This window comes from Myxocyprinus asiaticus, chromosome 32, assembly GCF_019703515.2.
Source record: "Myxocyprinus asiaticus isolate MX2 ecotype Aquarium Trade chromosome 32, UBuf_Myxa_2, whole genome shotgun sequence".
Taxonomy (NCBI): domain Eukaryota; kingdom Metazoa; phylum Chordata; class Actinopteri; order Cypriniformes; family Catostomidae; genus Myxocyprinus; species Myxocyprinus asiaticus.
This window is the reverse complement of record NC_059375.1, coordinates 17,515,520-17,527,572: the sequence shown is the minus strand read 5'-3', so window position 1 is coordinate 17,527,572 and position 12,053 is coordinate 17,515,520. Positions and strand designations below refer to the sequence as shown.

General features: G+C 37.3%; 1 protein-coding gene across 4 annotated transcripts in view; it reads left to right on the top strand.

Annotated features, from left to right (window-relative positions):
• LOC127423267 (growth arrest-specific protein 7-like) overlaps positions 1–12,053 on the top strand; it is a 54,584-nt gene that overhangs the window by 7,241 nt on the left and 35,290 nt on the right. For all 4 annotated transcript variants that reach the window (XR_007894291.1, XR_007894293.1, XR_007894292.1 and 1 more), the window contains exon 2: positions 5,811–5,913. Coding sequence is in view for 1 of the 4 variants with exons in the window: in XM_051667424.1 (XP_051523384.1) it covers positions 5,811–5,913 (103 nt within the window). In the remaining 3 variants the exon portion in view is untranslated. The remainder of the gene's footprint in view (positions 1–5,810; positions 5,914–12,053) is intronic.

Below are 12,053 nucleotides of genomic sequence, written 5' to 3'. Positions count from 1 at the left end.
TATTTTACTTGACACAATGTGTTGCTTTCAGGGACTAAAAACGAAAAGTTGACATTATGACATTACTCTGGGGGGTTACTTCACTCGGTGACCTATATGAGAGTGGAGTGTTGAGATCTTTTGAAAATTTGGTTCAACATTTTAGGATTCCCAGATCTTAATTATTTTGGTATTTACAGCTGTGCCACCTGCTCTGTACTATTTGTGGGAGTAGCATACACCCCACTAGAGCAGCAGATACTCTGGGAGAGGTGATTACTGCTTTTGGAAAAGGCCATGAGGCATCAGTGTATTACTCCCTGCTAATTCAGAGTCTGGGGGACGGAGCTTTAACTTCTATCAAAAGATTATGGGAGAAAGATTTACACTTGGTATTGGAGGAGGGAGTGTGGGCTAGGATTTAAAAAAACATCAAGTCTACATCTAGAGATGCAATGGTGCACCTTATGCAATTCAAGGTTTTACATCGATTCTATTGGACCCCCTCTAGATTATATAGGCTTGGTCTTAAAGACACACCCACCTGCTGGCGATGTCAATCAGAAGATGGAGACACAACCCATGTCTTTTGGGGGTGTGTTAAGATCCAAGAGTTTTGGTTGAAAGTTGAGAGTTTTATATGTGATTTATTGGGCACTCAAATTTCTTTTTGCCCCAGACTCTGTGTTTTGGGCGATGAGGCGGTCATCGATGTGGAGAATAGGCACATAAAGAGTTGGGTCCTAACCAGCGTCATGATCGCCAGACAAATAGTTTTAAGGGGATGGAAGTCGGCTGGAGCGCCCCCATTTCAGCGGTGGTGCTCGGAGATGGGGAGGGTGGCGGCTTTTGAGGAAGGGTCATCTAGAAGACTGGGGAATTTGGACTTGTTTGTGGGGAAATGGGGTTAATGTGTGTGATTATTATATTTTTTTTTCTGTTTCGTTTTTGTTTTTTATTTTTTGTGTGTCTATAATCATGTGTGACCACTGGGGTGTTGTTGGGGGCCGGGGTGGGGAATTGGAAGTGGGGGGGTGAAGTATTGATTCTGTTTGTATATGTTTTGTTCTTCTTTGTTTAATATATGAATCAATAAAAACATTTTAATCACAAAAAATACAAAAAACAAAAAAAAACAAGCATAGATAAGCCTAACATAACATGCAACAGGTAGGTAACGGACATTGTCAAGGCCACAGAATTTGAGAGAGGTGTTGAAATGGAAATGTCCAGAATAAAATCATCACCCTGTCAGAAGAGGTTGTTAATAAGTGTGAAAGTGATTGAATAAACATGCAAAAAAATAGGAAACAGACACTTCCCTTTATTTGCTCCTGAAGGGCTTATACTGCTGACAGTGTATAATAGGAAAAATAAAACTTTGGCTTAAAGACACTGTACTAGCAAGCCCAGACTTTTTATTTTTTATTTTCTGTGCTGAGAAAATCGGGGGAAATTTGTGGAATTCTGCAGAATGGATTTAAACGTGGTTAATTGAACCAAACAGAGCTGAGTGTACTACTTTACACTCTTATTTACATCTGAAAGCATTATCAAATTTAATATTTTCTGTGTATGATTCAGGGTAGCTTCCTATACTTTTTTTGCCAAATAGAGCGAATACTTGATGAATGATTTCTTACTAAGTGTTTACTATTATTCTTGTTATTATTTGAACTGCTCCATGACATAATTAGAGTGATAACTACTGGTAATTCTATGCTGCAACCTAGATTCATAGAATGAACGTTACTATAACTACATTTTTGCAAACTAAGTTTTACGTGCCACTTTCTACGTTTTGGTGCAGTTTCCTGGTGAAATGAACACTAGAACAACAACTGTGCTTTTAATTCACTTTCACACAAGTAATGAGTACTATGGCTGTTTATGACGTGGTTGCTTCAGTAAATGTGCTTTTAATGCTGAATTTGAATTTTTAAAAAAATCAGGTAGGTTTAGGTGTTGGTTAAGATTAAGGATGTTTGTTTTGTTCACCTCTCATTTATCTTTTTGAACACTATTGGTTAGGTTTAGGTTAAAGTTTTAGGTTATAGAGGTACGTTTTACTCATTAAAACATCCATCTAATATTCATCTTAAAAACCTTGTCTGATTACAACATAATTTCACTCGCTTTTGGTGCCCCCCGCTGGACATTTCACTGGGAAACTGCAGCCAAACGTGTAATGAAGCACATAATTTTGGTTTGCAAAAATGTTGCCATTGTCACACAAATTTCATGAGATCAGGCTTGTATATTATGTCAATGTCAATAATGGACTGAACTCAGTGATTAGGTCCTAAAGTGCTCAAGATTCAGCCAACACTCTTTTCCTTGACCCTTGCCAGTCACACATTTACATGTACTGGTAGAGTTCACACGTGGACTGGTCACTTTTTTCAGGATTAAGAAAGACTGACTCACACAGGCATGAGGAAGATCTGCTCTTTACTCAAAATGACTTTACTGTATTCCTCTTTTGAAACACTGGATGTTTGGTTTCAAACATGCAATTCTGGACTGGTGATGTCACAGTGACTCATAATCATGTCTAGCTTAAGAGCTGACAACAGATTTTCTTTAGGACATTTTAAGTGAACTAATTATTCATTTATATACTATTCAGCATTATAGTAATGGAATTGACTGTAAAATGCTTAAAAAAAAATACACGTATGCTCCAATTAAAATCAGTGTGTCTTGCAGAATGTAGCCATATTGATAGTGTAAAACTACCACAACATACAGTACAAACCCCAAAACTGTTTGTTGATATATACCATTGAAAATTACACACCAGCTCTTAAATCAGACTAAATGTATTCCAAATGTCTGAGAATTGAGGATGCCATATGTGACTGTGCCATGGATTTTACACAAAAGAGGCACATAATTATTTATTTATTTATTTATTTTTTTTGGGGGGGGGAGGGTGGACTACCTCATACAGATAGATAAACAACATTGTTCTTGACCTCTACATAAACTTTAAGGGGTAGACCAGAAGAATTTGAGGCCTTATATTCATTTCATACTTGTTTTGCCTTGATTGCTTCACCTGTGATAGAAAATACATGCCAATAAAACTACTTATGACATTCTCTAGGGATTCAAAACATGTTTAAGTTTAAGAATTGGAAGCATAAGCAAGGTGCTAAAGAACACTGGCACCATATTTACTGGTTGGATATCATGAATGTCATTGACTGGCAGTTTATGATCAGGATTCATGAGGTTCTGGGAGGCACAGACAGTCTGTTGTTAACATATGTAGGTAGCCAGGGGCAAATTTGGAGCCTCATGAGGCATTCAGGATTTATAAGGTTAACCATCTGGAACTATGCATTATTTAATCTTACATATGGACATGCAGGCACATTGACTCCCTTCACCAAATTCTTGGGTTTAAAGGGAAAGATCATGCAAAAAATCAAATGATTTTAATTCGACCTCAGTAACTTCAGTGTTCCATTTCCACTTTACCAGTCAATTTATAGAGTTAGAGGCTCTTTTCCACAAAAACACAGGAGATTTTTCTCAATCGTTGCTTAAATGGCAAAAATCTTTCCCAAGGCATAAGTGCAATTTGAGAGAGAACTACAGTCTTGTGTTTCCCTAATGTCTCCTGTAAACCATTTAAAGAACATGTAAATAAAATGATATTAGGGGACATTCCAAAATCCACATTTGTTATTTTCTGTTATTACTTGATTTGTAAGAAACATGTATCCCAGTGCAGAGTTTTTAGATACATAAATTTTATGTTAATTCTCAAAATATACATTTGGAAATGGGTGGATTATGTATTTACAGAGGTTATTTTTGTATCAAAATGAAATCCAGTACAGCAAGGCCTATATAATTATGAATAATCATAAGTCATTCATGCTAAATGTAGTTGTTTAGTCCATACAAAGAGCCAGTTCTCAGATTGCAGCTGAGCATTTGAACGTCTTCTAATATCATGTTTGATTTGAAATGGAGACTACATTTACTTCTGGCATGTCATCCTTCCCACACATTTCCAGCATTCTCAACTGGATGAAATTACGAGTGGGAAAACCTTTATGATCTAAGCTCTGGAGAAATATTTCCAACTGCTCAAGTTAAACACATAATGTAAGAGGATGGGCAGATCCCAAAGCAAAACATGCCAGATTCAATAATGACTTCTTAACTTGCACTGTCATTGCATTAACAAAACAAAATATCAAACTGTGTGGCATTTATTTTCAAGAAAGTTAGCACAAGCACACTTTTCAAGCAACAAGTGGGTTCAAATAATAAAACAATAGATGCACTGTTCAAAATGAAGAATATGAAAGTATTTGAACACTTTCTGGTTGTCAAACTTAGTGAACATGTCCACAGATGAAATACACAGATGGTTATTTGAGGCCACTGTATTCGAGTAAAAAATATTTTGAGAAAGTGTGTCAATGGAAAGAGAGTGACTGTGTGTTTTAGCAGCAGGGACTAAAAACTAAATGTTTTTCATTTTGGTTCATTCTGAGCAAAATCTGTATTTTTTATATATTTTTTTTATTTTCTCCCCAATTTGGAATGCCCAATTCCCAATGCGCTCTAAGTCCTCATGGTGGCGTGGTAACTCACCTCAATCCGGGTGGTGGAGGACTAATCTCAGGTGCCTCTGTGTCTGAGACAGTCAATCTGCGCATTTTATCATGTGGCTTGTTGAGTGTGTTACCGTGGAGACGTAGTAGGCTTGTTGAGTGTGTTACTGAGGAGACATAATAGTCTTCACGCTACTTTCCAAGGCATCCACGCACAACTCACCACACGCCCCACCGAGAGCGAGAACCACACATTATAGCGACCACGAGGAGGTTACCCCATGTGACTCTACCCTCCCTAGCAACCAGGCCAATTTGGCTGCTTAGGAGACCTAGCTGGAGTCACTCAGCACACCCTGGATTCGAACTCACGACTCCAGGTGTGGTAGTCAGCGTGTTTACTCGCTGAGCTACCCAGGCCCCCGCAAAATCTGTGTTTTTTTATTCCGGTTCAGAAGTTCCGCAGTCTCAGCTAAGAGGTGGGTAAATGACCAATTGCAGTGTTGCCAAATCTCGCAAGAGAATCAAGTGACCTGGTCTAGAAAAACAAGCCTAAAATAAGCCACTTGCCTCACCAAAATAAAGAAAACATTTTTCCTCTGTGCTGGATTGATCGACATAGAAATCATGACAAGCAGTTAATTAACAGTTAAGTATAAGTTTATTTACAGATCTGCTTCTGAGTCAAAACACAGCAGCATGAAATCTGTATTAATGCATCATAATAAAGTGAAGACTGAGAAATGTACATTATACCTCTAATAATGTTTTCCTTGTATCTGGATTAACTGTGCATGTATACTGTATGTAGTAATTATAGTTGTTAAAAAGGTCTTCATTCAGAGAATGCGACATCCACAACGGGCAATTAGGCAAAGAAATGTGTGATGCATCAGTTTCCCTCAGGATCAGAGCACATTTTTTGTTTTTTTGGGTAACATGAAGTGGTGTGGTCCAAAAATTTACTGTGATAAACACTTTGGCCTTTGGTGTCATGAAAAAATTATCGGAACAAAATGAACTGGTTATAAGCAGTTACCAGCTTTTAAAAATAACGTTTTCATTCCGGAACAATTGAAAATCACTTTGTTCTGGTTTTCGGTTACATTCTGCTAAAGATTTCATTCATTTCCGGTTTTCGGTTTTTAGTCCCTGTTTAGCAGTAAGCATATATTTTCCAAATCAACCACCCCCCTATAGTGTCTAAAAATTTAATGCTGTAATAAAACAAAATTGTGTTTCCTTGCGTTGTAGAAATTATCTTCAATGTCACCAATTGATGAGCCACTGCCCAGAGACTGGAAGTGCTACATGTCACCGCAAGGGCGGAGATACTATGTCAACTCCATCAGCAATGGTAAGAACTTACTTTTTATGGAATTTTGTGATGTTTCAAAAAGTGAATTACAAAGAAAACACCACTTTTGTTCCAGTAGATGATGTTATTACAAAGGCAGTCTGACACAAAGTTACAAAAGATCTCCTTCAGTTGTGAATGTCTCTAGACAGAAGCAGTGCTGTCATGTCGGGCTGGTACAGCCGGGTCTGAATAGATCAGAGGCTTGGTACAGATATCTCCACTTCTCTTCTCATTGTGTGTAAATGATAAGCCTTGTACATATCCAGAGCTATCAGTCAGCCCACAATGCCATGAGCCAATCAATTCTTTGAATATGCTGTTCAAAGAAATGCTTTTCAAAGATGCTTTTCACACATGTATCTTTATAAGTTACCTGCTATAAAGTCTTTGTGCAATTTTTCTGACATTTTCATTGCAGCTTAGAAGCTTTCATGCCCACTGTGTTCAGAAATCGCACTAGCATACTTCATACTAAAGTGATACCAAGTCAAGCATAATTAATGCTTATACTCAGGGCTGTTGCTTAAATTCACGGGGCCCAGGGCAACATTTTTATGGCTAATGCTATAGAGAACCTAACTGGGCCCCCTCTTGTCACAAGGCTACAGACATGAATTGTTCCTCAAATTATGTGGCTTGTTGAGGAGAGGTGTGCTATTTCTTTTCTGTGTGATCAGACTTTGATTTTCACCCAGCAGTGGCTAAAATGGGAAAAAAAATCCTATGACTTGCATTCAAAGAGGGACTCGAGCCATACCAGAATATTAAAGAGACTTGGGGGTGGGCTCTTTTAACTTGATAGACAAAAAAACACTCACCTAGCAACCACAGAGAACACACCAGCAACACCCTAGCAACCTCATAGTAATGTGCTAAATAAATGAGCAAGTGCTTAAAAACTTCCTGACAACGACGCATAACATTCTTGCATCGTGGCGACGACTTTTGCATGGGCAAGTGGCACTCGCATTCTCTTTAGAAAATGTTAAAATTGTAGTTTAAAAACTTTCTGACTTAGCGATTTCCAACGTAGTATCCTGAGAATGCGAAATCATAAGATTTTGTACGACTTGGTTTGTACAATAAGGTACAACTTTTATTCCCATAAAGACAAACCAATCAACAAACAGAATTTCAAATCAATACAATACAGGCATCAAATTTTAGTTTGCCTCCTATCCAACAGCTTATTTTTAAGAAAGGAAATGTCTGTAAAAATGTTGTTTTTTTTTTTTTTGCTCATTCCATATTTATCCAATACAAATGGCAGATCTATGTGAATAACCTGTAATGCTTTTCCCTCATCTTGTTCCAAACACCAATGTTTTTGTGTTTCTGTTGTACAACAGTTTTGTATTAAAATCTTGATTAGATTCAGACCCCATTTACACCTGGTATTAAGATGCATCTCGTGTGATGTGAACACATGTGGTCTGGCGAGACACATCTGTGCTTACACCTGGTCACTTACATGCATCTCCTGTGACCAGTTGTGTCTGGATTTCAAGGGCAGTGTCTCTGTTTAATGACAACATACTACATTCACAATGTCAGTGTGTTACTGCATGATACTAAACAGCAAAAAAGTGATAAAAGTTAAAGAAAGTGAAAACAAAGGCACACTGTGTCTCCCAGATGCTGTTCAAATTTAATCTAAGCACAAACGTAACATTCTGTTATTTTAGAATTATCCGTAATTTTAGTTGAGTACCTGTATAAACCTGAGGTTCAGATGTGTGTGATTGCATCTGTGTCCCTGCATGTTGATATTTGTGAAGATTTGTGAAGTTCTTGTGGTTGTATACTCTGTGTTTTCGCTTGTCCACATTTTTTCAGATCTGCCGGTTATTTTTCTTTTTAAAGCCGCTTGGAACTTGCAAAGTTTAAATTCTTGTTTTAGTACAGCGGTTGATTGACAGGTGAGGGGTGTTGCTTTGCTGCTGTCTGGGATGCATTCAGGATAGTTCAGCGTTTACACTTCAGATGCAATTTGGTCGCATGCCTTTTTGACTACCTCCTAAGTTGGTTACCACATTTTGCACCATGTTTACACATTTATTTGATGGGGACTGCTTGTGATCTGATCTCTCGAAATTATCTTAAAGGAATATTCCGGACTTGATACAAGTAGATAGCTTTCTAACCTTTTCTGTGTACTGTTATAGCCAAATTTACAACTTCCATGATGATGTAATGTCAACAAACCCTAAAACCATAAAACGACAGTAAAAGTGACCATTTAAACAACTTCACAGGTAAAATAATCCATGGCAAGTCAAAATAAATCAACATTATGCTGTTGATTGAGCTTAACTTTTATTGAACCTTGAATATTCCTTTAATACCAGGAGTAAATGGGTTCTTAGAGATTGGGTAAAGAGTTAGACTTTATTTATAGGTTTAGGCAGTGGTCTGTTTGTAAAAAAAAAAAAAAAAATCAGGGGGGAATCTCTGATTTTTGTTTTGTTTTTTGTTTTGCTATGATTAGTATTTTAGGACATTTCCAGTGACTTAATTATATTAGAAATTTCCACGGTGTTACCTTGTATATGTGTTAACTCAAAACATTTTCAGGTTTTCATCTCTAAATCTTTTTGTGTTTATAACTACTTTCTTACGCCACTGTTTCAGCATACTGCTTAGAAACATCCCACCCCTTTGTTACTAGTTTGTTTATTGGAGTAGAAAGGTTGCGTGTGTGACTATGAGCGACTGACTGAGTGAGAGAGAGAGTGAAAACCTTTTTCATGATCATACCTAGATTAATTTTCATCATAAAATACAATAACAGAGGGTAACTGGTTCATATTATGGCCATGTATAGAATTTGTGCCATGAATCTTTGCCGTACATTATAAATTACACATTATCTACTCTGTATATATCACTTTCAATCATCATTGAGTTGTTATAACAGCTGCTTTTACTGATCTAATGTGGATTCATAGAATGAGGCAGAAAGCAGATTATTTATAGAATATGCAGCATGGAGCAAATGACAGCGGCAGTGACAGCTCCGTCTTTTCTATAATAAACATAAAAATGTACTAGACTGCTTAAAAAAAAAAATTATTTATTTATTTACTACAAGTTCCATCAGTCAAAACATTATTTTTATGTTTTATGGGAATAAGAATAATATAGTAATACAGCATGGTAGCGGAAGACCCTGTCATGTGGTCTGTATTCATAATGTAATAACTTCTAATGCTAATATTTGGGATGAAATATCATAATAGCGGCCTCCCCGTTTTGGATGCATGCAACTCACACCATACGAGAGTATTAGAGCACATCAGATCTTATAATGTACTAGAAAATGGACGTGAATGACAGTTCTTTCTCAAGAAATGTTAAGTAAATAAATTAGAATTCCTCAACATTTCTCTAAATGTGTACATTTTTAGACTAAATGTTCTATTGGATGTTGTTCAATGAACCTGCTAGAGATAAGTCAACAGGTGTTTGCACCATTGAATAAGTATGCGGGTCTTTATTATGGTTTAATTTCCACATGATATGTTAACATAAATTAAGAAATTTCTCTCACTGTAACATTTCTATTGTAAAACAGTGGCAACATATTCTCAACTCGAGCCCTGAGTTTAGGTTTGGGTTCAGAGTTAATTTAGGAAAAATCGGAAGAACATTTGTTTAAAACCCAATGTCTCTCTTTCTTCAATAGAACACGACAGTGATTTTCCTATTAAAATCATGGTTAGGTTTAAGGTTTAAGTAAGGGGTAAGTCTCTTTGGTAAAGTTTAGGTTTGGATAAGGGGTTAAACTTAATAATAAGTTTAAAAAAATAATAAATAGTTTATTGGTTCGTTTAATTTCCTACAAGGGAGTTTTTCTTTCATATTCCAATTTGGCCATGTTGTATTATTACACCCTGTCTACAGCGGACACGAGCGGCGCATCGCATCAAAAGCAAACCCATTACAATCAATGATGCTGTCTACACTGGAAGCGTCTGTTGCGGTGCGTCATGTCGCACCGACAGTAAACAGATGTCCCGTTCCATTTTGGCTGGCGCTACTTCTGCCAACAACACAAATAAACAGTTTAGAACGTTCGTGTTGACGCGTCCAGTGTAGATAGCCTCAAGCTGTCGCACCATGTTGCGTCAATGAACGTGTTATAATTACTTGTCATGAGACTAGGGATGGCAGTTTAATAGAGAGGCACAGAAGGCATAATGTATAGCCTACAGTTACCCTGAATGGCTACTATAATTAAACATCATGAAGATTTAGGGACTTGAAGATATAGTTTTAACTCTATAACCTGTGGCCGTTAAGTGAACTGCAGCCAGCTACCTGTTGTTTGTGCTTGTGCACACACTCCATAGGGACATGATTGAGCGAGCATCCAAAACAATGACGTAACGTACAAAGAGACAACGTGATTCACCGGCATCATGCTGACAGATGAGGTAGCATAATTAAAATTACACAGTTATGATTGCTTTACTACAAACTTTGAGACTGTATATTATATTTGACTCTCCAGTGCTGGAACAGGGCTAAAACAAAGTGTGGATATAGGTCTGACTATACGAGACTGTAGTTTGAAGTAACCACTTTTCTTTGCATGATACACTGACTGCATTTATACGATAGCCTATGTCGGTGTTAGCTAGCCAGCTTTATCAGTAGCTGTTAGCTAAATTTGGTGGATGATGACAGTAGCTGTTTTACTGTACATTATAAATATGTTGACACAATTCAGTATTGATGTGATTCCATCACAACTGTCATTTTGATATATCGACGTGCTATTGTTTTATAATAATAGAGTGTATATATTTTCTGTATAACCAAGTTACGTTACACTAATGAATGGAGCTTTTTGCATTATCTTGAACATTGTCTAGCATTCATTTCATGTGTTATTGTAGTTTACCTTGCTGAATAATTACAGATTAACATTGATTATGACAGTTACTGTGCAGGCAAGATCAAGTTAGCTAAAATTACACAGATCAATCCTTATGGCACTATATTTCACATGCTTTGCAGTTACGTAAGCTTACCTGTCCAATAAGAAAAACGCCAATTCAGGGTCGGTTTTGATCCCCAAAACCGAATGAAGGTCCCTCCAGTAATCAAATGCCCTGCCGATGTTCACTCTAGTTTTCGCTCGACCACGATCACATTCCAGCTTAGCCAGACGGGATTCAGTATTTTTTTTTTTTTTTTTTGGCTTACTCTGAGTTTGTGTTGGAGTCGGTGTAGTGCTGGGAGCCGGACGTTTGCTGGATTCCATCTCTAAGAGAACGTTACCTAGTGTTGCAGTTTGTTGTCGCTGTTGAATAGCAGAAGAGAATCTATTACTGTCTGAGGCAAAGCTCTCGGGAGCACGCATAAACGTCACATCCTTTGGATTTTCCCGGCTAAAGCGACCCGCTCCCTTTGCATGAAAATCAGTCTACAGACTTTAATTGGCAACCTAGGAAGTCTGGGAAGGGCTCATATTTTAAGTTGCGTTACAAGCCGTTCACACATTGGTAAAAAAAAAAAAAAGAATACACAATATCTTAACCAACCAATTACTCTAATCATACTTAGACTGTGAATAACACACACTGGAATGCACTGACTGAAACATTTCTACTGTTTAGTCTAGCCACCCAAATCCTTTCAAGCCTGTTTAATGATTATTGAGACATAATTAACTTTTAAATTTGTTACTCATTCAACTATTAGCCCTCAAAATAAATATAATGTAAGTTAAATGTAGTGAGAGTCTTTTAAGGTACTTGAATTTTGTGATTTGTAGTTGGTCATGTTTTCAGGGGGTGTTTTGTTTTGTGTTTCAGTTCATGCCATTTCAACAGAGGGTTGTTATGTTGTGTGATTGCCATGGTAACGTGTGTGGAGGGGAATACTGTCACTGGGTTGCTGTGTCTTGCGTGGTTTCCTTCCTCTTCACAGCTGTAGTGTGGCTTTGTGGACGTGTTTTCTGCTGGGCACACACTTAACTCAGAAATAAACTACTAACAGTGCCAGATCAACCTCATATAACCTTCAGAGGAAAGGTTTGACAGTAGAAACTGTTCAACAAGTCCTTGGACAGTGCAAGATAAATAAGAGTTATAAATGTGATATCTTGTTTGCAGTCAGAACATATACCG